The sequence below is a fragment of the Cololabis saira genome, chromosome 2 (assembly GCF_033807715.1).
Source record: "Cololabis saira isolate AMF1-May2022 chromosome 2, fColSai1.1, whole genome shotgun sequence".
In the NCBI taxonomy this organism is placed as follows: Eukaryota; Metazoa; Chordata; class Actinopteri; order Beloniformes; family Belonidae; genus Cololabis; species Cololabis saira.
In genome coordinates, this window is record NC_084588.1 from 36,862,957 (window position 1) to 36,886,742 (window position 23,786).

Genomic DNA, 23,786 nt, shown 5'->3' on the forward strand with positions numbered 1-23,786 from the left:
GTGATATTAATAGTAACTTAATATCTAAACTTGCAAGTATCAGCTGTGACCACAATACCCATTAAGCTGGTAACACAAAATCAAGATGGTAAAAGTCATGTATTGAAGGGGATGGTTTTTTTGTCCATTTATTCAAGCTAAAAATGTAGATATGGTCTTAAAGACTAAATCGTTGAAAGTGACAAGATATTACATTGATAAATACATTAACACTGAGTTAGTTTTAAAAAATTGAAAACAATCTTTAGTCACGTGTTATGTAAAGCAGGAAATAAGGCACTTAAGTGCCAGAGGTTCAGAATTCTTTTTTTTTTTTTTAAGTCCCTACAATTGTATGACCTGAACTTATAATTTTTTCTTTACATTATTCCTCAAAACATTGATGCACTTACAAGGCAGCAAAAACTCTTTCAGGAAGAAAAACTGTTCCAAAATGTTGCAGAGAAAGAGACGACTGTAACGAGGACCAGTATGTACACATTTATTAATGCACATTCCAGCACATTAACAAATTTTGAATACATTTAGAAGTAAAGGGGCTTCATCCTCTCATGTGGGTGGTACACAGACAGTGAACCTGACTGAACATGTGCATCAAAGTCCACTGTGGATCAAACACTTCAAACCAGTTGCCTGATAAAACTTTTAAATGGCTTTCAAAAACTTCAAAAGTTGAAGTTCTGAATGTAACTTAAAAAGTAGCCAGAACTTAGACATATTTAAATATTTTACTGAGCTAAGTGCCTGAGTAAAAAACAACCAACCAGGGAAGGCACAAAGAATTGCTCAGAAGAAACTGTGGAATAGACAAAATGTATATATTTTTGTCATTGTAGCTATCTAGTTCCTTTCACATTTTCATTGATTTTGTTAAGAATCCTGATTCTCTTTGCAATTGCAGTGCTAGTTTGTCCAAAATGTTGGCTGAGCAAAATTTCACAAAGTTATTTCACAGACTCCAACTGTTGAAGCATGAAAGCTTTGTGCACTTAAATGCAATGGAGAATTAAACAGCTTTAGAATTTAGATACATTTATAATTAAAGAGCATCCACCCAGTTACTGTTTAACGTAATACTGAACTCAACAGGAAATTAATTTTACAGGATTGGAGGAGTGAAGGACACTCAAAAAAAAGGGTGGGGTGGGCAATGTATTTAAACACATGTAGATAAAACTTGGGGACAGAGCAAACAATTATTAAAAATGTGATGTACAAAACTACCTACAACTCTTTAAAAATAAAAACAAAAACAGTCCATGTCAGACTGGTTCTCTCATCAACAATTTTTACATTTTCTTACAGTTTTATGTACAGTCAGTGGTGCGATGGAGACAAGTCAAGTCTGAAAATGCAGAAACTAAGACTACACTGAAATGAGCGCTAGAATTTTAGGTTTACCGCGACGTGTAATCAGAACACAGAAAGATAACCTTTAAAATCTTTACAAGAAAAAAGAAATTGAAAAGGGGGGGGGGGGGGGTATAAAATGAAGTGCCATCCTTTTCTAAGAGTCCTGACATCAGTCCACTTGTGGGGGTTGACATGAAGGAGACACTGATGTGTAAAAGATCGGAGTAAAAAAATTAATAGACTCGGGAGATAAAAGGAACTCCATGTTTTACGTTGTCTTGCGAAAGCCTTTCAGGATGGGGTATATGTTTTCAAATGCTTCATAAATCTCCGCTCTCACCTTGGCACCTTAAAAGACAAACAGATCTCAGTGAGTACAAAAAATCCCACCAGTTACGTTTCAGTTTGATTTTGGTGAATCTCATCAATTTTCCAAATACAAAAATATACAATTAAAATATGTCAACATTAAATATATTTTTTCAATTATCTAACATACAGGTGTCAGTGCCAATGTCAAGCCTAGTGTCAGTCCAGGTTAATTTATACACTAGGGCAGGGGTCTCGGACTCCAGTCCTCGAGGGCCGGTGTCCCTGTAGGTTTTAGATGTTTCCCTGCTTCATTGCACCATGATACAAGTGACTGTGTCATCAACAGAACTATCCAGACTTTGATGACAAGCTGGTGATGATGATTAATCAGGTGTGTTAAAGCAGTGAAACATCTAAAACATGCAGGACACCGGCCCTTCTGGAATTCAGTTTGACACCTGTGCATTAGAACATCTGATAGAGTAGATTGAAGTCTCACCTGTGAGTACTACTTTCCCAGAAACGAAGATCAACAGGACAATTCGTGGTTTGATCATTCTATAAATCAGTCCTGGAAACAGCTCCGGCTCATAGCTACAACACACACACACAGGTAAATAAATAAGCATTAATTCACTTAATTCCAGTCACAATAGTGAAACTGAGCAATCGGTGCAACCTCAGTCATCTGCTTTGGTTTTCAGGCTGTATTACCTGCTAAACTGCTGATGTGTGAGGACCAATCCCTCCAGCCGAATGGGAAACTTTACATCACAGCTGCCCACCATGTTCTGAATCTTGAAGTCCAAGAATTTTGCAGGAAAACCAAGCTTTTGCACCACACGTGCATATTTTCTGGCTGCTAACCTTGATTGCTCCTCACTACAAAAGGCAGGGAGTTAACAGGAAACCAAAGAAAGATAAACATTTGAACAAATACTCAGAGGAATTCCAGTCAGAAATGTAATAAAAAAAAACATTTTAATGAGATGCACAGCAAAAAAGAAAGGATACTAGGACAGCAAAAACACCAATTCTGGCATTTTAAATGAAGCAAGGTTGTGCACATGTAAGGTTAGCAATTATAAACAGTCTGACCTCTTGGCGCCGGTGCAGACCATCTTCCCAGAGCTGAAGATGAGAGCAGTGGTCCTGGGCTCTCGTATTCTCATGATGACCGCAGCAAAACGCTATGAAATGACAGGATGAATTTTATTAGAGATTATACAAAACTATAAATGTTTCTACTTTAATTGTAGAGTTATTTTTCATAGGCATATATAATACATTTAATGGGAATTTGGTGACTTTTATAAGCCACAGGTGTTAGAGAGATATATTGTTTTGGAACACAACAATATAACAGAATATAACAATATTGCAGACACATAAGCCTGATGATGATGGCCTCACCTTTGGGTTGTACTCTGCGTTCCTGGCTCTCAGGGCAATGGTCTTCAGGTCCAGTTTGCAACCCAGATTTACAGTAGAGACTATATTTCTGATTGTTACAAGTGGGAGAGAATCAGAGAAAAAGAACTGAGTAAAAGAAGAATTAAACCAAACTTATGAATGAATTAAATAAATTCAGTTGTGTCAAAGCAACATAACTGCATGTCCCGACATATTTATAACTATAGCAATTTAGGAAAATATCTTTAGTTTAACAGCTATTTTTGACAGGGGTTACAAATCAATAAAAATGTAAAAAGACTTTACACTCCAATAACTCTATCAACAGGATATGAAACATACTGTAGCTGTGGTACAATGCCAGAGCTCTCTGACGCAGGCGTAGCCGGTGTGATGGGGGTCATGGGTGTCAGTGGAGTGTTGTAGAGTGGGGTGTTGCCTGGCAGTGCTGTGGTAGTTGAGCCTTGTACTGTTTGGGAATGAAACAATTGAGGAGTCTGCCCTGATGTTCCTGGAAGGCCTGAGGTGGACAAAAAAGGTTCTTTAATAATAAACTAAAACAAAACTAAACTACACATGAGATTAAGGGGACAACATCAATAATAATGCGAGTTGTACCTGTGTTGGCCTGCTGTGCCTGTTGCTGCTGCTGCTGTCTTTGTTGTTCTCTCTGCTGCTCCTCAAGTATAGACAGACTGTTGGTGTTCTGAACCGGCTGGGGCGTCAGACCCGAGCCATATGGCATCATTGGACTGAAGATTGGCATGCCTGGGGTCATGGCACCCTGCACAAGGAAAAATCACCCCAAGAAAACGAAGGGGAAAAAAAAGCACAAAAATTGTAACTATGCAGGAATTTTAAAGAATGTTTTTTTTTAAGTTTGTTTTTTCACCAACAAAAAAACTGAATGAATGACAATAACTACTATTATTATCTGTGCATTCCTAAGTTTTACTGATCAACTTTTGGTTTTCAAGCAGCCACCATTAGAAGGACCTGGTGGACCCTTAAAAACTTTTGCAGGTAATTCAAGTTACACAGGCATCAGCTGTAGTGTAAGTAAAACCCCTGGATTGGCTTTTAGAGAAAAACATTTTTTGCTACCCGTCAAACTGGTCAGGTTTCAAAATCAACATAATAAGGTTCAGACCTCAAAAACAACTGTAATGCTGAGGCAGCCCCTAAAGAGAACAGTACCTAAACAAATGCCTCCAAATACCACATAAACCAAATAAACAGTAAAACCACAATGAAGAATTGGAGTGAGTTCTTCTACAACAACGTAAGAAAATGATAATGTGATACAGAAATCTTATACTCAATGTTATTGGTATTTAAAATGGATCTTCAAGCTACTGAATCAGGAAATGCTTTGAAATTAGCATACTGAAGCCAATCCTCTTGTTTTTCTTTTGTTTGTTTTGTTTGATTAGGAAAAATCAGGGCATCCAAAGACTGGTTTATCATTTATGAGGTTTTTTTTTTGGTCAATATATATTAGGTCAATATACTTTATTTTGTCTCCATACAATACATTATAACAGTTTAAAAATACCAATAATGATTTATTAAATTGTAAAAAGTGGTCTTTCTAAGCAGCATTTGGATTAGGCCTACATGTAAAACTAAAAACATAAGTAATATTGTTTTTTTTACATTAAATGCACTTTGCTGCTTTTATCAGGTATTTGACAAAAACAGAATTAAATTTTCAACTTATTTATTTTAAATGTATTGTGAAGTTTACAGCAAGACAGTTTTTTTTTTACCCAAAGAAAAAGAAAAACAACAAATGTAGTGCACCAAGTTACTGGAAACACCCTGGGGTCCAACATTCCCTAAATAGTCACGTATTTAACAACACAGGAGTGCCTTCAGGTGCACCTGCCTTTTAAATCAGCTCGATATTCTCTGGCAGTAGCAGATACCTATAATTAGAAAGTGGCCAATAACCGGTCAAATTGATTGGCCAACTGATTAATCAATCTCCTACCTATTACCAAAGCCAGTGTCTGTAACAAATACATTTATGTGCTGGTACTATTAGTTTCAAATTATTTTCAAAAGTAAACACGAGTCCCATTCCTGTAAAACCTTAAGGAACCGAATTTCATTTTGGAAATGTCTTAACTTAAAACAAAAAAAAAGTTACCTGAGGGGAAGCCAGCCCTTGGAAGGGTGGTATACTGTTGTTCTGGTCCATTTCTTCAGCTCCTCACTCTTACAGCACTCCCACCCAAGAGCACGCAGTTATGCAACTTGTGTAAACTTCACGCAGCAGCGTTCAAGGTTTATGTCCAGGATAAATACCACCAAGACACCAAGTGGACTCTGCAGAAACAGCCCTCTTGTGACTCCTTACTCCTGATGGCTCTGTAGTGGATGCAAAGATAAAAGAACAAACGATTTGTGACAAAAAAAAAAAAAAAACAGACCATCGTGCACTGTCAAAACTGAGCGATGTATATTTGAATTAATTAATAACATTTCCAGAAGAGATGCGAATAGGGTTGCCAACTCCCTGAAAAATAAATAAGGGACACCTCATCGGCAGGGCTGGCCAACCCGATTGCCTTCACCCTTCCTGGCGTGGTATATTTTTTTAGAATAGAAGACTTTATTTATCCCCCAGAGGAGAAATTCAGTCGTGCAGCAGCCAAAACACACACACACACACACACACACACTTTATACAAAAAATATAAAATAGAAATAACCAATAAGTAGTTAAATAATAAAAAGAGCAATATAAAAAGTAGAAAAAGAGTATGTACAAGAGAGAAAAAAATAGTAAACACAAAAAAAGGATAATATTTACAAAAAAATTTACAAATATTTTCAAAAATACTTTACTTTTTAGCCCCTTGAAACGATTTTTAACTGTTTGACTCAAACCTGAATTGAATTAGATGCATATTTTTGAATGCCATGAACACATGGAAAACAAATTATCCAGCAATTCACTTTAATGCAAAATAACAAAATGAACTCAATAAAATAAGTATCTTTCTTAAACAGAAACCCACCCTGCTTAACTTAAAATTGTATACATTAATATAAAACAATAGAAAGAAAGCAGAACATCCATTCTGTAATAGTGCACGTTTTTAGTGCAATAACAAAAGTGCAAACAGAAAGTCTGTAGAAAACATGTAAACATATTTGTGCCTCAAAGGCCATGACTGTAGGCTGAAGTTGTAGTAAAACAGAAAAAAATAACATGACTATTTTTTGACTCACAGTAATACGGGACAAACGTCCCTTTTCAGCTCAATACGGGACGTACTTTAGTTTATAAATACGTTCCGTTTTTCAAGGGACGGTTGGCAAAGATGCAAAAGTGGATGCAAAGATGAAAGAATCGAGATTTACGCGAACTTTATGACAAGACAACAGACTGTCATCGTGCACCGTCAAAACTGCGCGATGTATAATATATATTAATACATTTAATATTAATATATTTAATATTTACATATTTAAATCGATGTATTTGAATGAATTACTAACATTTCCAGAAGAGGCGCGAACGCACCAATCCCATCCTAGTAACATTTAACAAGCTTAAACGTATCACAACACTACTTTTCCAACACAAATGTGTCCTCTTGGATACTTCAGGGTTTTATCTGAGAGTGATAAAGTGATAAATCTCTCCAGCAGCACATATTGGCAAATACATGTGAAGCGTTGACACACTGGTTAGCCCAAGTTAGCCCATAAAGCTAATATCGGCTAATTTTAGCATCCCGACGGCCTCCGTGTGTGCTAAAATGGTCGTAAATAACCACGACTTTAATCAGCACCAAAACGAGGAGCTGTGAACAGACTTACAATCACGCTCTGGCAGGTTAAAGCACCAAACACTGATGCAGCTTCACCCCCTACTGCACCATCCTGCTGCGCCTCGTCCGCCACTTCCGGGAGGTGAGCCTTTAACTTCCGGGGTCAGAGGTCACGCCGCCACACATACAATCAACCATAGATTTAAAGGCCTTTATGCAATCAACAACAACTTGCAGAGAAGATCTTTTTTTCTCTTGTAACCTAACTAAGACCTTTTGGGATGCTTTCCAATACTGGATAACCTATAATGATCAAACCATTCCTATTCTTACATTTGAAAGCATTAAATTTGGTTTACAAGTGGAGGACAAAAAAATAGACTTTGGAATCAATAATTTAATTATATTGGCTAAATTCTTTATTCATAAATGTCGCTTTTTGAAAATTAATCCAATCTTTATTGCATATCTAAACAAAATAATTCAGTACAAAAAATATTTAAAATCTTGCATGATTCAAAAAGCCCAGCATTTTCAGTTTAAGTATCTTTGTACCCTAATTCATAATTCCTCCTCCTTTTTTTATTTTATTGTTTATTCCTTTTCTTTCTTTTTCGCTCTTTCTTTTTTTTGTTTTACTCCTTGGTCGCTCAGTGTTCTTTCATGCAAATGTTGAATGAATGAATGAATGGTTTATTTCGGACAGAATACATTGAAACATTTACATGTTCATTACACAAATAAAATAAAAGGTAAATAGAAATGTCTGAAAAAGGAGTAGGCTGAAGCCAAGGGCTTATTATAGCCTATCCTGTGCAGTGTATATCATTCACACAATATGACATCCGGTGGATGATAATACACAAATAAGAAAAGAATTATATAAAAAGAAAACAAAGAGAAATTGTCCTTGCATTATATTATATAGAAATAGTAATACCAAAAATGCAAAAAGGGGTATATAGTGGTGCTATTTTCATGTTAATCTATAATAGGCTATAACAGATTTCTTTATAACTGTTTATCGTTTTATATTTAAACATTTTTTTGAAAACATAAATTGAGGTACACATTCTTAAATCCTTATCACAGCATTTCCACAATTTGACACCTTTCACGGAAACACAGTTTTCTTTACTTTTGGATCTTTTTGGATCTTCTGGAATGTATGTTTTTTTTGTAAAATCAATAAAGAGGTTTGGAAAAAAAAACTTGCAGAGAAGACTTACTCATAGATATTTATCATAGTTCATTAAGAATACACCGATGTGGCATAGATGTACAGTTCTGTTGGGTACCAGCACATGAGGGAGTAACAAAGAATGAGGGTGCTGATAAATTAGCAAAAATGGCATTGCAAAAGGAAATAAAAATACCAGTTCCACTAGGAAAAGGAGAAGGTAAATCAGTAATAAAGAAGAAAGGAATGGAAATATGGCAGAAAAGGTGGGAGGAGGATCAGAAAGGACAGGGATATCAGAAAATACAAAAGTCTATCATAACAAAGAATTATACAGAAAGGAACAGGAGGGAGGAAATAGTCATAACAAGACTCAGACTGGATCACACAGGATTAAATGGCACTTTGTATGTTATGGGAAAAAGGGACAGTGATAAGTGTGAGAACTGTGGAGGAAAAGGAGATTATAGATATTGTGAATAAATGCAAAAACAAAACATCAACTGATTATAATGAAATAGACATGAAAATAGTAAAAAAAGGTTGTTGATGGGATATCCAAACCTCTAACGCATATTTTTAACTTATCGTTGCAAACTGGTCAATTCCCCAATGGCATTAAAATAGCTAGAGTTACGCTGTTGTACAAAACTGGAGACAGGGGGTTGTCAGAGTCAGATTGTTCAGCGGCTCTGCACCCATTGCTAGACCGAAAAATAAAGATGACGTTGTTGAACAATATCGGAGGCATCATTTTTTATTATTTTTTATTTATTTAAATCTTGAAACACAATGAAAGATTAAGAACAAAGGCAAAATACAAATACAGATAGACTCCAACACTAAATTGAAAAGAAATAAACAAAAAAATATATATAAAGGACAAGACAGTTGAATGTAAATTAAAAAGATAAATTAATAAAAATAAAAACAGCATAACATGCAAGAGTAAGTTTCATGTTAACAAATTCAGCGATTTAAAGATGCCGATGGTCTTTTGTGCCTGTGTGTTTTTCGATGAGTAGATCGTCCAGAACGATCTACTCGTCGACGATTCGTCCTCATATATTGTTCTTTTTTGAGTATAAAAAGTTCAGGCTTTCTGTGGATGAATTTGCACTTATGTATGTGAAACTTTGCTAAAAATAAAGACAGATTTATAAAAAAGAAAAGCGTCACTATCTTTGTGATTAAAATTATGAAAACCAAAAATAACGTTCTTATAATAAATCAGAAAATCAGAAAAGACAGAATCAGCAATATACTTCTGGAAGTCCCTCCAGAATTTATAAGTGAATTCACATGACCAGAATAAGTGAGAATATGTTTCAGGATGCCTTTGGCAAAAAGAACAATTAAAATCTATATCATTCTTAAATTTTGATAAATATTGTTTTGCAGGGTAGAATTGGTGTATCAATTTAAAAGAGATCTCTTTGACTTTATTTGTTAGAAAGAATCTTTGTGGTAACGACCAAACTTTGGTCCACTCAAATTTCCTCTACTAGCAGTACTCTTGTTTATAAATTGTGTTAAAAAAAAAAAACAAAAAAAACCCTCTAGTTAGGGTTCGCAGAACCATTAATCGTTGCTGCCGTTACACCAAATACTCTGTAGGGGGCGCTGTCGGACACAGGGCGCCTGGACACCAGTGCAGTGATCGGAGAGGAAGAGGCTGCCATATTGCGGTGATACAGCGAGTTTACCTCACAAGTTACACATCACACAGCTTTCCGGATCAAACATGATTTCAGCACAGACTTTCGGAGATCCTGGCAGGATGAAGGATTACCATTACACCGGCCCGGTCGAGCACCGGTTCTCACCTTACGCGTTCAACGGAGGGTTAGTCTGAATGTCTGTGGTCCAGTTAGCTTAGCAGCGTGCTAACGCTCACGCTCAATTCAATTAGACCAGCTAAATATCTAAAAAAAAAACATTATTGGGGCTGAGAAAATGCTTTATATACCATTTTGATTTATTTTGAATCACGTAAAGTTGATTATATCAGCGTTAAGCTTAATATCTTAGACCTAGATTGTGGAGAAGTTAATGTCATAGTTTCGTTTTCGGCGGCTTCCGCTCGCTTTTGTTCATGTGGTGTGTCAGGAAAACAGGGAATCCTTTAACTAGCCTGTCTTATTTTTCTCAGAACTGTGCTAGCAGTTGCTGGGGAAGATTTTGCCATCGTAGCCTCAGACACCAGGTTGAGTGAAGGCTACTCCATCCACAGCCGGGATTCTCCAAAATGCTACAAGCTGTAAGTACAGAGTCACTTCTCTGTGGGTTTAGTGGAAGTTGGCACATAAGCCGGTGCGACACCTCCAAAACTCTCTCTCTATTTTAAATGTGTTTACCTGACTTACTGTTCTTTGTGCTTCTTCTGACCCTTACAGGACAGACACTACTGTAATCGGATGCAGTGGTTTCCATGGCGACTGCCTGACTCTGACAAAGATAATTGATGCCAGACTAAAGGTCAGCTAGTGTGATTTTATTTGGCTTTTGATTTCATAAATTATGGGTTGTTTTTTTTGTTGTTGTTTTGTATGAACTTGTTTTCTTCGCCCAAGCTTTCTACCTTTGTCCAGTGGCATCACGCATCTACACTTCATTCACAAAACATACTTTGGTTGCAAGATATTGGAAGACAAAAATGGATATTGCAGTTTTATTTTTGTTTGTAATACACTGTAATATGAGAACAGACGTAATTACAACAATAAGTTAAATAAGTTGCAACAAAGAATTGAAAAATGACTGCAGATTTATTTTTTTGTTTCTTTATGTAATGTCTTCATTTCTTTCTTTGTACAATTCTTGGTCCTCTATGTACACATGAAGGCTGCATGGAATATTGCATACTTTTCAATGAGACATAACAGTGCAGATGCTGTAACATATTGTGCAGCACCCCTAACCCTAATACGGATATGATCTTTACCAGCTACTCTTATTACAACACTCTCCATTTTTCTCTCAGATGTACAAACACTCAAACAACAAGATGATGACCAGTGGGGCCATTGCAGCCATGCTCTCCACCATCCTGTACGGCAGGAGATTCTTTCCTTATTATGTCTACAACATCATTGGGGGTCTGGATGAAGAGGGTGAGTACTGCTACATTTCAGTGTGTCATTTTATTAGTCTTTTTGTCATTGTTTTGTGTCATTATTAAGCCATCATATAATCCTTCACATGAAAGTGATATAATGTGTTAGGGACACATTTGTGCTGATTTAAAACTTCTGGACCAACGGCTCATTTGTAGCCTTGCCTTAACTGACAGCTTGAATTTTGATGGCAGGAAAGGCATTTTTGCAACGTATGTAATATTGAATATGTGCAACAGGTAAGGGAGCAGTGTACAGCTTTGACCCAGTGGGCTCCTACCAGAGAGACACATACAAGGCTGGAGGATCAGCCAGTGCCATGCTACAGCCATTGCTAGACAACCAGGTAGAACTTTACACTGCAGACACATTGATACGCTTGTGTTTCTCTCCTTAGATACAGTCTTACTTTTCCTAACATGTCTTTTTACCACAGATTGGTTTCAAGAACATGGAGGGTGTGCAACATGTTCCCCTCACTCAGGACAAGGCAGTTCAGCTGGTCAAAGATGTCTTCATCTCTGCTGCAGAGAGAGATGTCTACACCGGAGATGCCCTTCGGGTCTGTGTCGTCACAAAGGAGGGCATTAACGAGCAGACTGTACCACTGAGGAAGGACTAAGGTGGAAAGCGTGTATCTCTGCCTGCCACCAGTTTCTTCTTTGGGCTGTTTCTTTCACATTCATTCTGCTGATTTGTGACCATTACTATTAGGTTTCTTAACACAGGAGTGTTGATCCAGTGGTTGATTAAAGATCCTCTTAAGTTTGGCTCTAATTCAGTAGATATGTTTTTCAATTATTCCTTTATTTCATTTCTACTGTCATCACATCCGTGTTTATATGGTCCAACAGTCTCATCCAAGGTCAGCACTCCTGTTCTGAGAAACCACCCTCGCCTAGACCCTGCCTCTGTTTGGATATTTCATTATGTTTGGACATATATGCTCTGCTATTCTTTTTACATTCTTAATAAATGTAAAGAATTCAAGAATCTTCTCTTGCTTCAGTGCTTGTGTCTGCACCATGGCCCGTATTTCTGTCAGACAAATACAACTAAAGACTTACACATGTCAACAGAATAAATAAAGTATTGCACTTGTTAGATGGAAGGCATTCATACTATTCAGTGTTGACTGGTCTGACTTTGACCAAACATCTATTATGTTATAGCTGTGCACAAATCAGGGCTTTATGATTTTGTATTGTTTTCAAAAAAATTAGGGTTCAACATCTAAACCTGGCCAAGCAACTGAGTCTAATCTCAACCATAGATTTTGCAGTGTTGCAGAACTTGTTCTTTTGAAATATTTTTTATTTTATCTAACATTTCTTTTGGAAATGTCACTGATAAATGAGCAAGAAGCTACTGGAAAGTGCTGATGTCATACAGTGATATAAATGTGACACCTCACTTTCAAGTGTCTTGTTGGAGCCTGTCTTTTCAGTATTATATTTCTATGGGCCCGTTGTGGAAAAGTACATGACCTTCTTTCCTGTTCAGTGAAGTGTATAGTATGAAGAAGTCAGCAGATAAAATAGGTGAGGGAATTAACCTAATCTACCTGGTCACCTGGATGGGGTCTCGCACCATTACCTTCTCATGGTGTAAAGCACACACATTATTTGTCCCTTTGGTATAATTTTTTTGTTGATCCCGAGGAGGGAATGCTATTTTGGGACAAAGACAAAACCCCAGCATTGGTATATGTGAACTTGAAATACTCAGGTAAAGTTCAGAGGGTATTTTTAGGTCCGTTGCTTTTTACAATCAAAAATGCAGGCTTACAGCTTACTCTGACTTTACTCCAGGTTAGTAATAAAACCTGCTTTCTGGAATACTCACAGGATCAGGTTCAACATAACCAGAAAAAAGGTTAAGTTTAAACTGCAAAGTAGCATGGGGATTAAACTAAACAGTACATTTTGGGACTGAAAATACAGGTATATGGTGTAATCTCTGATTACTTATAGGTAAGTGACAAATCCTGCTTTCAGGAGGTATTCTACAAAGTAGATTTATAATTAGTATTACTTTTCCAGCTAGTGTGCCTTTTTTATTTTTTAGATAAGCAGTTTTCCTGTATTACAATACCTAACTCCGTAGAACACATTATTTCTGGTAGCTTTATACCCCATTTATTAAATCCATATTTTAATGTATCTACTACATTGTCATGGTCACTGTGCAAACATCACTAGCTGATAGAGCAGTTAATCAAATGATCACAGAATGAAATCAAATAAAAGATTTGTCCATTTCTTTTATTGAACTATCTCCAGTATCCTGCCTTCATGTTTAAGAATTTTAAAAACGGATTGGTTTTACAAAGTGAATAATTTTACATTTTAGATGTTCAGGGCAAAATGTCAGATGCTCAAAAAACTCCATCACTAATCCATTATCTGAGCCCATAAGAATGTGAGGCCACTAATCAGCAAGGTTTCTGAAAAACTTCAAATAGATTTGAATAGATTTCTATACAGGTGATCAAATAACTGGGTTCCAACCACATTTGATTTCCCAGAATATTAGATATAAATGAAAGGTTGGAAAATTGTCTATAATTTGCTAGAATGTCTGGGTCAAAAGGGAATAAAAGTTTATTTAATCGCAACTTTATAAACCTGCGGCATATATCCTGATTTCAGGGATTGGTTGATCGGATCCAATATTGGTGTACTGTACCAACAAGAGAAAACATTTTTGATCAGTCAAGTGGGCATGTGGATGATTTAGCTTTATTGACGACTGAGATCAGCTCAGGGAGGTCTATGGGAACAAAACAGTCTAGTCAGGTCAGGACCTGAGGAAGTCACTAAAGCTGGAGGGAAAAAGAGTAAAATGCTACAAAGAGTTAGCACCTTCATTCTGTCCTGTAGTTGAAACTTGATTCTTTGCTCACATTAAAGAAATAGTTTGAGAAAATGTCCAAACCATTTAATTTTGTTGGATATTTAATATACACATTCACGAGAGGTGATGACCATATTACATTGGACATTTTGTCACGTATAATTTCCCATTATTTTGAACATTGTCTTCTCAATAAGGAATAATATCTTCCCCAAGGTTTTTGACTTGTTGGAAAAGTGTTGCTCTTATTAGTATTATTGTAAATCGCATGGATCCATACTAGGAATTGAAAAGATTATAAGTGATCACACTAACTGTATTATGTACTGTGTATGAATATCAACACATTCGTGAGATTTGAGTAAAAGAAGAAAATAAAGTGAGGGCACTGATGTATTTGAGTAGATGTTCCACTTACAAATAAGTTAATTTAAAAGGGGAAAAAAACAGAGCAGAAATGGGTTTATTCTGCAGCATTCAAAACCCGAGTGTATTCTTAGTTGGACAAAACACAACACAGCTTTTACTTTTATTCACTTTATTAACCCAAGATCAGTTTTAGTAACAAGTGTTTACTCAACAACTGCTGTAATAATCAAAGACACGCTCACACAAACATGGACACAGTCAGTGTCCTTAGGCATAGTACTGAAGGTTAGCCTTCTTCTTGGCTTGGACCTCCAGGATTCCCTCCATGTAATCCTCATGGTTGAGCTCTGTAGCCCCGCGGCGCAGGGCGATCATACCGGCCTCCACGCAGACGGCTTTACACTGGGCGCCGTTGAAGTCGTCTGTGCAGCGGGCCAGCTCCTCATAGTTGACGTCAGGGCTGACGTTCATCTTACGGGAGTGAATCTGCATTATGCGTGCTCTGGCCTCTTCGTTGGGCATGGGGAACTCGATCTTCCTGTCCAGACGACCAGAACGAAGCAGAGCAGGGTCCAAGATGTCTACTCTGTTGGTGGCAGCAATCACCTAAAAATGATGAACAATAAGACGCTGGTTAAATCAAGGGCCATCTTACTGTAAAGCAAAATTACTCTGGAACGAGATAACTTCCAATGTTTATGCTCCCCAACAAACTGAAGCCTTTTTTCACTCCCAATAAGTCTGGCTTACAAGTGGTTTCATTACAGTGTTTATGGTGAAAGATCACAGTCACAGTACCTCAAGTTCTCTTTGCATTGTGTATATGGAAATGCTCTTTTATACCGTCTGTGTTTTTAATGTTAGAAATGCTGATACAAGTACACATGTTTACGTTTATAACACATTTATAATACATTTAAATTAAAGGATTACATTTCTCTAAACCTTTTCTGTATTACTCTACTGTTTTCCCTGATGCAACAACACTTAAGTGTGTCTCCAAATTGGACAAGATAACTTTCATTGCTTCAGAGTCCAATCTTTATGTTCCCTCACAATCTGAAGCCATTTTTCACTCCCAATTAGTCTTAAGTGATTTAATTACAGTGTTCATGGTGAAAGATGTTTAGTCACAAAATTTCAAATTCTCTTTGCATTGTGTAGAATTTGACTGCAGTCCTTACAAACACCAGGAAACTGGACCATATTACACCGGTCATGAAATCACTACACTGGCTTCCAGTGAGTCAAAGGATAGAGTTTAAAATCTTACTGCTGGTCTACAAAGACCTGAATGGTCTTGGACCAAAATACATGCTGGATCTGTTAGTTCCTATGAAGCTCCCAGACCCCTGAGGTTCATCTGGATCTGGTTTGTTGTGGTTCCCAAGAACCAGAACCAAGCAAGGTGAGGCAGCGTTCAGTTATTCTGCTCCTCACCGGTGGAACAAACTTCCTGTAGACCTGAGGTCTGCTCCAACTGTCAGCTCCTTTAAATCAGGACTAAAAACATTACTGTTTACTGAAGCGTACTCTTAAATTAAATACTTACTTGCTTTACTTGTTGATGTAAAGCACTTTGAATTACCTGGTGTTGAATTGTGCTATATAAATAAACTTGCCTTGCAGTATATACAGTACTTGAGGTGAGGGGGGATGAGGGAGATTGGCATCCCCCCTGAAATAAAAATGGTCAAAATCATCCCCCCTTTCCATCCCTTATGTCATTTAATCAATGAATGTGGTTTTACTGCTATTTCAACATTTAGAGTCATCACCAGAAAAATAACTTATTTGACAATTTTCACCTGTTTCAAGTAAATTTTAACTTGAAATAAGTAGGAAAATCTGCCAGTGGGACAAGATTTATCTTCTCATTACAAGCAAAAAAAAATCTTCTTCAATTTTCTTGAAACGTGAAAATTGTTGTTTTTTCCAGTGATGAGTCTTGTTTTAAGTGTACGGTAATGAGATTTTTTTTACTAAAATGAGACATTTTAACTACAAATAAGACAAATATTCTTGTTAAGATTTTGAGTTTTTGCAGTGATCCATTTTACTTATCCTGTGAAGGACAGAGGCATTTTGATTACATTACTTTTACTTTTATACTTTAAGTAGTTTTGAAACCAGTACTTTTATACTTTTACTTGAATAAAAAACTTGAGTTGATACTTCAACTTCTACAGGAGTATTTTTAAACTCTAGTATCTATACTTCTACCTGAGTAATGAATGTGAATACTTTTGACACCTCTAAAGCACTTTGAATTACCTTGTGTTGAATTGTGCTATATAAATAAACTTGCCTTGCAGTATATACTATCGTTTATAAAGAGTAGAAACTGGTGCATGCTTACCTTGACCTGCATGTTGGGCTGAAAGCCGTCCAGCTGGTTGAGCAGCTCCAGCATGGTCCTCTGCACCTCTCGGTCTCCCGCCTTCTCGCTGTCGAACCTCTTGGTTCCGATGGCGTCCAGCTCGTCGATGAAGATGATGGACGGGGCTTTCTCCTTGGCCAGGGCGAAGGCGTCTCTCACCAGCTTGGCTCCGTCTCCGATGAACATCTGCACCAGCTGCGGCCCCGCCAGCTTCAGGAAGGTGGCCTTGGTCTGGGCGGCGCAGGCTCGGGCCAGCAGGGTCTTCCCGGTGCCGGGCGGGCCGTACATCAGCACCCCTTTGGGCGGCTGGAATGAATGAATGAATGAATGGTTTATTTATGTGTCATACACCTTTAAGGTGCCCAGCCTATAAGGGCTTACAAGACACAGATACCCCACGCCAGCAAACAAACAACTGCGTACAAACAAAAACACAAAATTATAATATCCACTTATACATTACAGATCAGGACAATAAATACTCTTCATCAACCGGTAAGTTCTAAGTTTCGGTTTATGCCAGATGTTTACAATTCTTCATTTTACTTACAATAGAACCTAACGCTCTGCCTGCCGTATCAGCGAGTATATTAATACCTTCTTTGAACTTTAAATGTTCATCCAGGGTGAAGCCAAGATATTTGTAAATATTTGTATAACATAAAGGTTCAACTCCAACATTAAAATTAAAAGTGCTTCTACTTACTCCAAGTTTTCTAAAATGTATAACTTGGGTTTTTCCTTGATTAATTAACAATCTCCATTTCCGACACCAGCTATCCACAATGTCTAACAGGGACTGTAACTCATCCTCCCTCTCTGCCAAGATAACAATGGCATCCGCATACAAAAGTAAATTCCATATTGGGTCCTATTTTATTTACCATTTATATAAACGTTTTGTGTCAAAATGTGACTGATGCAAAATTTCATTTTTATGCAGATGACACTATTTTGTACTGTTCTGCTTCATCATTAACAGATGCCTTACAAAAGTTACAATCTGCTTTTAATGTCATTCAGAGTAATCTTAATCAATTAAGACTTGTGCTTAATTCTGACAAAACTAAATTAATGTGCTTTATAAAATCCGGGAAGACAAATGATGACTGTCAGATTGTTACACAAAATGAAAAGGTGATTGAACGAGTTTCAGTCTACAAATACCTGGGATTTTATTTGGATGAAAATCTGTCTTTTAAATACCATATCGAGTGTCTTACAAAGAAACTCAGGGTTAAACTTGGTTTCTATTATAGAAACAAAAGTTGTTTTTCCTTTAATGTTAGAAAAAGACTGATTCAGGCAACTTTTGTATCAATACTTGACTACGGTGACATCTTATACATGCATGCAAATCTCTCCTCCCTGAAAATGCTGGATTCGGTGTATCATGCAGCATTAAGATTTGTAACAGATTTAGGTTTTCGTACTCATCACTGTAGTCTTTATGAGTGTTGGCTGGTCTTCTTTGTACAATCGTAGATGGGAACACTGCTTTGTTTTCTTTATAAAGCCATCTTGTGTGACTTGCCCCCTTATTTGTGTTCTCTCTTGGTTCCTAAAGTCAACACCAAAAGCTGTAGTCTCAGGCACGATAGATGATAATGTATACTATTCCTCGTACGTGGACTGTTTTTGGGGAAAGGGCCTTCAAAGCATTTGCACCCTCGTCCTGGTATAAATTACAGAGTCATCTTAAATTGGATCATCTCCCAAGTTTGGTAGATTTTAAAGCTAGGATCAAGGTCTGTCTGACTACTGAATGCACATGTTCTTTTATCGAACATTGAGTGATTATACTGTAGTGATGTGATTGCCAAACTGTTTTAGCTGTTTTTTAGGTCTGTTTTGTTGATGTTGTTCAATGTTGTTCAGCGTGGGATGGCTCCTGGTAGCCGACAGAGTACAGTTTCTTGCATTGATTTTGGTGTACAAGATACATTACACCTCCAAAATACCCTTGTACTTGTCTAAATACTTTCAAAATGTAAAAGATGTTCACCACCATAACACTAGAGGCAGCTCCACAAATCACTTTCAGCCCAGGGTTAACTCCAAGAAAGGTTCAAATTCGTTTGCATCCTATTCTACCAACATGTGGAATTCCTTACTGACAGCCATAAAAGAGAGCAAATCCCTAATCTCCTTCAAGTCTGCCCTAAAAAGCCACCTACAGGAGGCTGCTACTCGTAACTGGGAATAATCAAAGCCTCTACTGCACATCCCGCTGTTCCTTCTGATTATTGTGTGACAGAGCAGACTCTGTCAGAGTAGCTTATATTATTGTTTTCATGAGCAAGTATTAGGAGTTTGATTTCAGTCCTACAGAAGGTGCACATTCTGCTGTGACATGTGATTTAACTACTGTACTTGTGTCTATCCATGCAGATGCAGTAATTTGGGAGCGGCCATGATTGCCTGAGAGCTCTGATTGCTTTATGGGGAGCACCTTGTGTCAAATGTTGTGATTTGCTGACTGCTTTGCCAGGGGTGGAGACAGGAGCAAATATAAAGGAAATGGTTCAGTACAGAGGGGGCTGCCATGGGGAGAGGTTGATGCCAACACCTCTGCTTAATTATGATTTCTGTTTTTTTGAGTTGCTTGGTTTTTGTTGAAAAATCTAAGTTGTCCAGGCCTGGAACCACATTAAAACTTTACTTTTTTTTGCAAGCCTGCCTTCCGTCTGTCATTAAAGGGTATTTTCTTACTGACAAGTAGCCGTTTACAATCCACTCGGTAACATATTGTTTCTTGTTTTGTTTTGTATTACCTAGCTTATTCTATTTGTCTCATCACCTTTTAGTCTCTCTCGGTGCAAAATAACAGTAATTTCCCCCTTTTGTTTTTTTTACAATCTTCCCAACAAAGTACTGCTTCTTACCTGTATGTCATTCAATGTTATATGAGTTTAAAAAAGGTCTCCAATGTAAACAAGTGTAATGCTTTCTTGGAATAATGCCTTTTAGTTGACTTTGTATCAGCGAATCTGTACTGTCATGAAACTGTACCTGATCCTATGCAATTCTTCTAATAAATTCTTCAATCAATCAATGTGTAACTGATTATTCCTGGTTAAATAAAGGTTAAATAAAAAATTCTTAATTGGTTGCGCTAAATCATCACCTGGATGTAGGGTTGCCACCTTTCAGAAATAGAAATAAGGGACAACCTGATTTCGTCAACACAGGCACCATAAAAAAAAGGGACATTACCCAAACTTCTAAACTGCTTAGAAATCTATTTATTTTATATGGAAAAAACAAAATGCTTTGATTTAAAGTTTAAACTGCTTTAATAGCATTGAACTTGCATGACTGTACAGACAGCCAACCATACTAGCAACTGAAATATCCTCCTATGTTATGTATGTCCACATCAGCCAAGATGTAGAATATAGTTACAGGTGAAGGTTGGGAAATTAGAATATGGTGTAAGTTCATTTATTTCAATAATTCAACTTAAAAGGTGAAACTAATACATTACATAGTCTCATTACATGCAAAGCAAGATATGTTATACCTTTGTTTGTTATCATTTTGATGATTTAATTCTTTATTGATTTCATAAAATATTGCCATTCTTATTTGGGGTTTTCATAAACTGTGAGCCATAATCACCAAAGTTATAACAAATAAAGGCTTGAAATATCTCACTTTGAATGTAGTGGGAAATAATATTTGTTTCACCTTAAGTTGAATTTACTACTAATGAAGTTTTGCAATATATTCAATTTTTTCAAATTCAAACCTTCACCTGTATATTATGATATCAATAAATAAGAGCATAATATGTGTCTGTATTGGTTCAATACGGAATGCAACTTTTAATTCCGTAACAATTCCGTATTTCAAGGGACGGGTGGCCAGCCTACCTGGATGCCCAGGTTCTCGAACTTCTCCTTGTGGTTCATGGGCAGCACTATCGCCTCCACCAGCTCCTGGATCTGCTTGTCCAGGCCGCCGATGTCGCTGTACTGCTCTGTGGGTCGTTCATCCACCTCCATGGCCTTCACCCTGGAGTCGTACTCGGTGGGCAGGGTCTCCAGGATCAGGTAGGAGTCCTTGTTCACCCCCACCAGGTCCCCGGGCTTCAGCTTCTCCGCGTCCACCAGCCCGATCACCGGGAGGAAGTAGGTCTGGCGGGTGGAGGTCTTGATGACGGCGCACTTCCCCTTCCTCTGGGAGTCCAGGTCCACGTTGGCCCCGTCCTCCTCCTGGTCGTTGGGGTCCACGTCCAGCAGCTCGATCACGTTGGAGACCAGGTAGGGCAGGGTTTTGTTCACCTTGATCTTCTCCGTGTTTTCTTTGATTTTATCCTTCATGGCCTGCAGCTCGTGGGTGACGCGGAGCACCTCGCTCTTCATGATCTTGATCTCGCTGTCGAGGAGCCGGGTCCGCTGGACGATCTCCTCCGTGGACATCTTCAGCACCTCCTCGCCGATGCCATCCTCCACCTCGTCCCAAACTGATTTGTCACTCAGCGACGCCATCTTTGCTGTGTGTGGCGGTGTGTTCTTCTTCTTCTCTGGTTTATTGTTCTTCTTCTTCTTCTTCTTCTTCTCTATGTTTAATGGCGGATCACAACCAACGTTATTAGGTGCATACCGCCACCTACTGTACAAGAGTGTGTAACATAATTTCATTTAGCTCAGTGGTTCCCAAACTGGGGGGCGCGGCGAGGTTGGAAGGTTACGGAGCCCCTAAGGGGACATGGATTTTTTTTTAATATATAATGAGTTTTACGCGCACGCTTGAAACCTTTATGTGCTCGCGTAAAACCTTTTAAGTGAGCACGTAAAGTTGTTTACGTGAGCACGTAAAACGTTTATGCACTCACTAAAAAGTTTCACGCGCTCTCGCAAAACTTATAAGTGAGCGCCTAAAAGTTGTTCTACGTGAGCGCGTAAAAACAAGTACATGGGAGTTTTGCTGGAACAGGAGACCCTCCAGTTGCGCCCTGCTCTGTTTATGAATGGAAATGACATTGCAGGATTTAGCTGAGATATATTTTAACCTGGGACTCCATTATAAGGACATTGCCACTTTGCTTGCAAGTAAACAACTTTACGTGCTCACTTAAAGGTTTTATACGGAGCCCCTAAAGGGACACAGATTTTTTTTTTTTATAATGAGTTTTAAGCGTGAGCGTGAAACCTTTACGCGCGCGCGTAAAACCTTTAAGTGAGCACGTAAAGTTGTTTACTTGCAAGCAAAGTGGTAATGTCCTTATAATGGAGTCCCAGGTTAAAATATAGCTCAGCTAAATCCTGTAATGTTATTTCCATTCAAACAGAGCAGGGCGCAACTGGAGGGTCTCCTGTTCCAGCAATACTCCCATGCACTTGTTTTTACGCGCTCACGTAGAATAACTTTTAGGCGCTCACTTATAAGTTTTGCGAGAGCGCGTGAAACTTTTTAGTGAGTGCATAAACGTTTTACGTGCTCACGTAAACAACTTTACGTGCTCACTTAAAGGTTTTACGCGCGCGCGTAAAGGTTTCACGTGCACGCTTAAAACTCATACATAAAAAAAAAAAAAATCCGTGTCCCTTTAGGGGCTCCGTAGTTTTACGCGCGCGCGTAAAGGTTTCACGCGCACGCTTAAAACTCATTATAAAAAAAAAAAAAATCCGTGTCCCTTTAGGGGCTCCGTAGAAGGTAGATTAATTTAAAAAAATTATTATTATTATTTTTTTTTTTAAGATTTTTTATTTCTTTAAGATTTTGCCTTCAACACGTGCAGTGAGAGAGACAGGAAATAGGGGGAAGAGAGAAGGGGAATGACATGAAGTAATGGTCTGGCCAGCGGGAATCTAACCGGGGACCTGCTACTTCAGGCCCCACAACTACCCGGTGCTACTGGAAGGAAGATGCATGTGGTAATCTCTCACCTGCAACCCCGGTTTGAGGGGATCTGTAACATGAAACAAGCCCACCCCACTCACTGAAAAGGTGTGGGGATTAAAACTGACATTTTTGCAGAGCAATTGTTTAAATTTTGATTATTTGTTTAGCTGTTGCTGCTGTTTTTCAAAAATATGTTGAAAGTAATGCATACTGTATTGTACAGTAAAAAGGAAAAAAAAGAAATGTGTTGCGGCTCGAAAATTCTGTTACATACAAAAGGGGGGCCTTGCAAAAAAAGTTTGGGAACCACTGATTTAGCCTGTTTTTTAAATTCTATTTATCAGCGTAGTGTCTTAAGCAGAGCTGGGTAGAGTAGCCAAAAATTGTACTCAAGTAAAAGTACTGTTACTTCAGAATAATATGACTCAAGTAGAAGTAAAAAATAGTCATCCAAATAATTACTTGAGTAAAAGTAAAAAAGTACTTGGTGAAAAAACTACTCAAGTACTGAGTAACTGTTGAGTAACTCCTGATTTATTTTTAACACAACCATTCAAGCAGACAAAAGTACAAAATAATCATCTTGTGTGTGTGTGTGTGTGTGTTTGAGTCTGTGTATATGTGACAAAACATGCAAAAACAAACATTTTTTTCCCCAAAGAATCACTCAGTGATGTAATGAGATTCATGCGTACGCGGAGGGGATAAAAGAAAAGTAAAGAGTTCAATGTAGCCTAATGTAGCGGAGTAAGAGTACAGTTTCTTCTTCACAAATCTACTCTAAAGTAAAAGTAAAAAGTATAGTGATTCAAAACTACTCTTAAAAGTACAAAATTTCCCAAAACTTACTCAAGTAAATGTAACGGAGTAAATGTAACTCGTTACTACCCACCTCTGCTTTTAAGAAACAAATTAGTGCCTTTCTGGTGATTTCAACTCCCTCTCCACACTGGAAGATCCACCACTCCCGTTGCCAGAAAAAAGCCCAAAATATAATAAAAGACACTTCACACCCCGGACACTCACTGTTTGAACTGCTGCCATCTGGGAAACGATACAGACTCATGAAAACAAGGACAAACAGACTCAAACACAGCTTTTATCCAACAGCAATAACCACTCTTAACAAAAACAGGAGCTAATGTGCAATAACAAAAAAATTATTGTATGTT

The 23,786-nt window shown here is 37.8% G+C and overlaps 3 protein-coding genes across 3 annotated transcripts; 1 reads left to right on the forward strand and 2 right to left on the reverse strand.

The window, feature by feature from the left end:
* Nucleotides 1-467: 467 nt before the first annotated feature.
* tbp (TATA box binding protein) lies at nt 468-7,004 on the reverse strand. Its single transcript, XM_061710866.1, has 9 exons — nt 6,913-7,004; nt 5,231-5,451; nt 3,697-3,862; nt 3,421-3,598; nt 3,079-3,166; nt 2,764-2,855; nt 2,380-2,547; nt 2,165-2,259; nt 468-1,701 (listed from the first exon to the last, which is right to left on the reverse strand). The coding sequence occupies exons 2-9, from the start codon at nt 5,279-5,281 to the stop codon at nt 1,622-1,624; spliced, it is 918 nt and encodes a 305-aa protein (XP_061566850.1). The 5' UTR covers nt 5,282-5,451; nt 6,913-7,004; the 3' UTR covers nt 468-1,621.
* Nucleotides 7,005-9,692: 2,688 nt separating this feature from the next.
* Nucleotides 9,693-12,152, forward strand: psmb1 (proteasome 20S subunit beta 1). The gene is made up of 6 exons (XM_061710867.1): nt 9,693-9,888; nt 10,196-10,303; nt 10,440-10,521; nt 11,027-11,156; nt 11,399-11,505; nt 11,596-12,152. The coding sequence occupies exons 1-6, from the start codon at nt 9,788-9,790 to the stop codon at nt 11,779-11,781; spliced, it is 714 nt and encodes a 237-aa protein (XP_061566851.1). The 5' UTR covers nt 9,693-9,787; the 3' UTR covers nt 11,782-12,152.
* Nucleotides 12,153-14,536: 2,384 nt separating this feature from the next.
* psmc3 (proteasome 26S subunit, ATPase 3) lies at nt 14,537-21,306 on the reverse strand. The gene is made up of 3 exons (XM_061744814.1): nt 20,640-21,306; nt 16,744-17,070; nt 14,537-14,990 (listed from the first exon to the last, which is right to left on the reverse strand). The coding sequence occupies exons 1-3, from the start codon at nt 21,255-21,257 to the stop codon at nt 14,652-14,654; spliced, it is 1,284 nt and encodes a 427-aa protein (XP_061600798.1). The 5' UTR covers nt 21,258-21,306; the 3' UTR covers nt 14,537-14,651.
* Between the last annotated feature and the right edge of the window lie 2,480 nt (nt 21,307-23,786).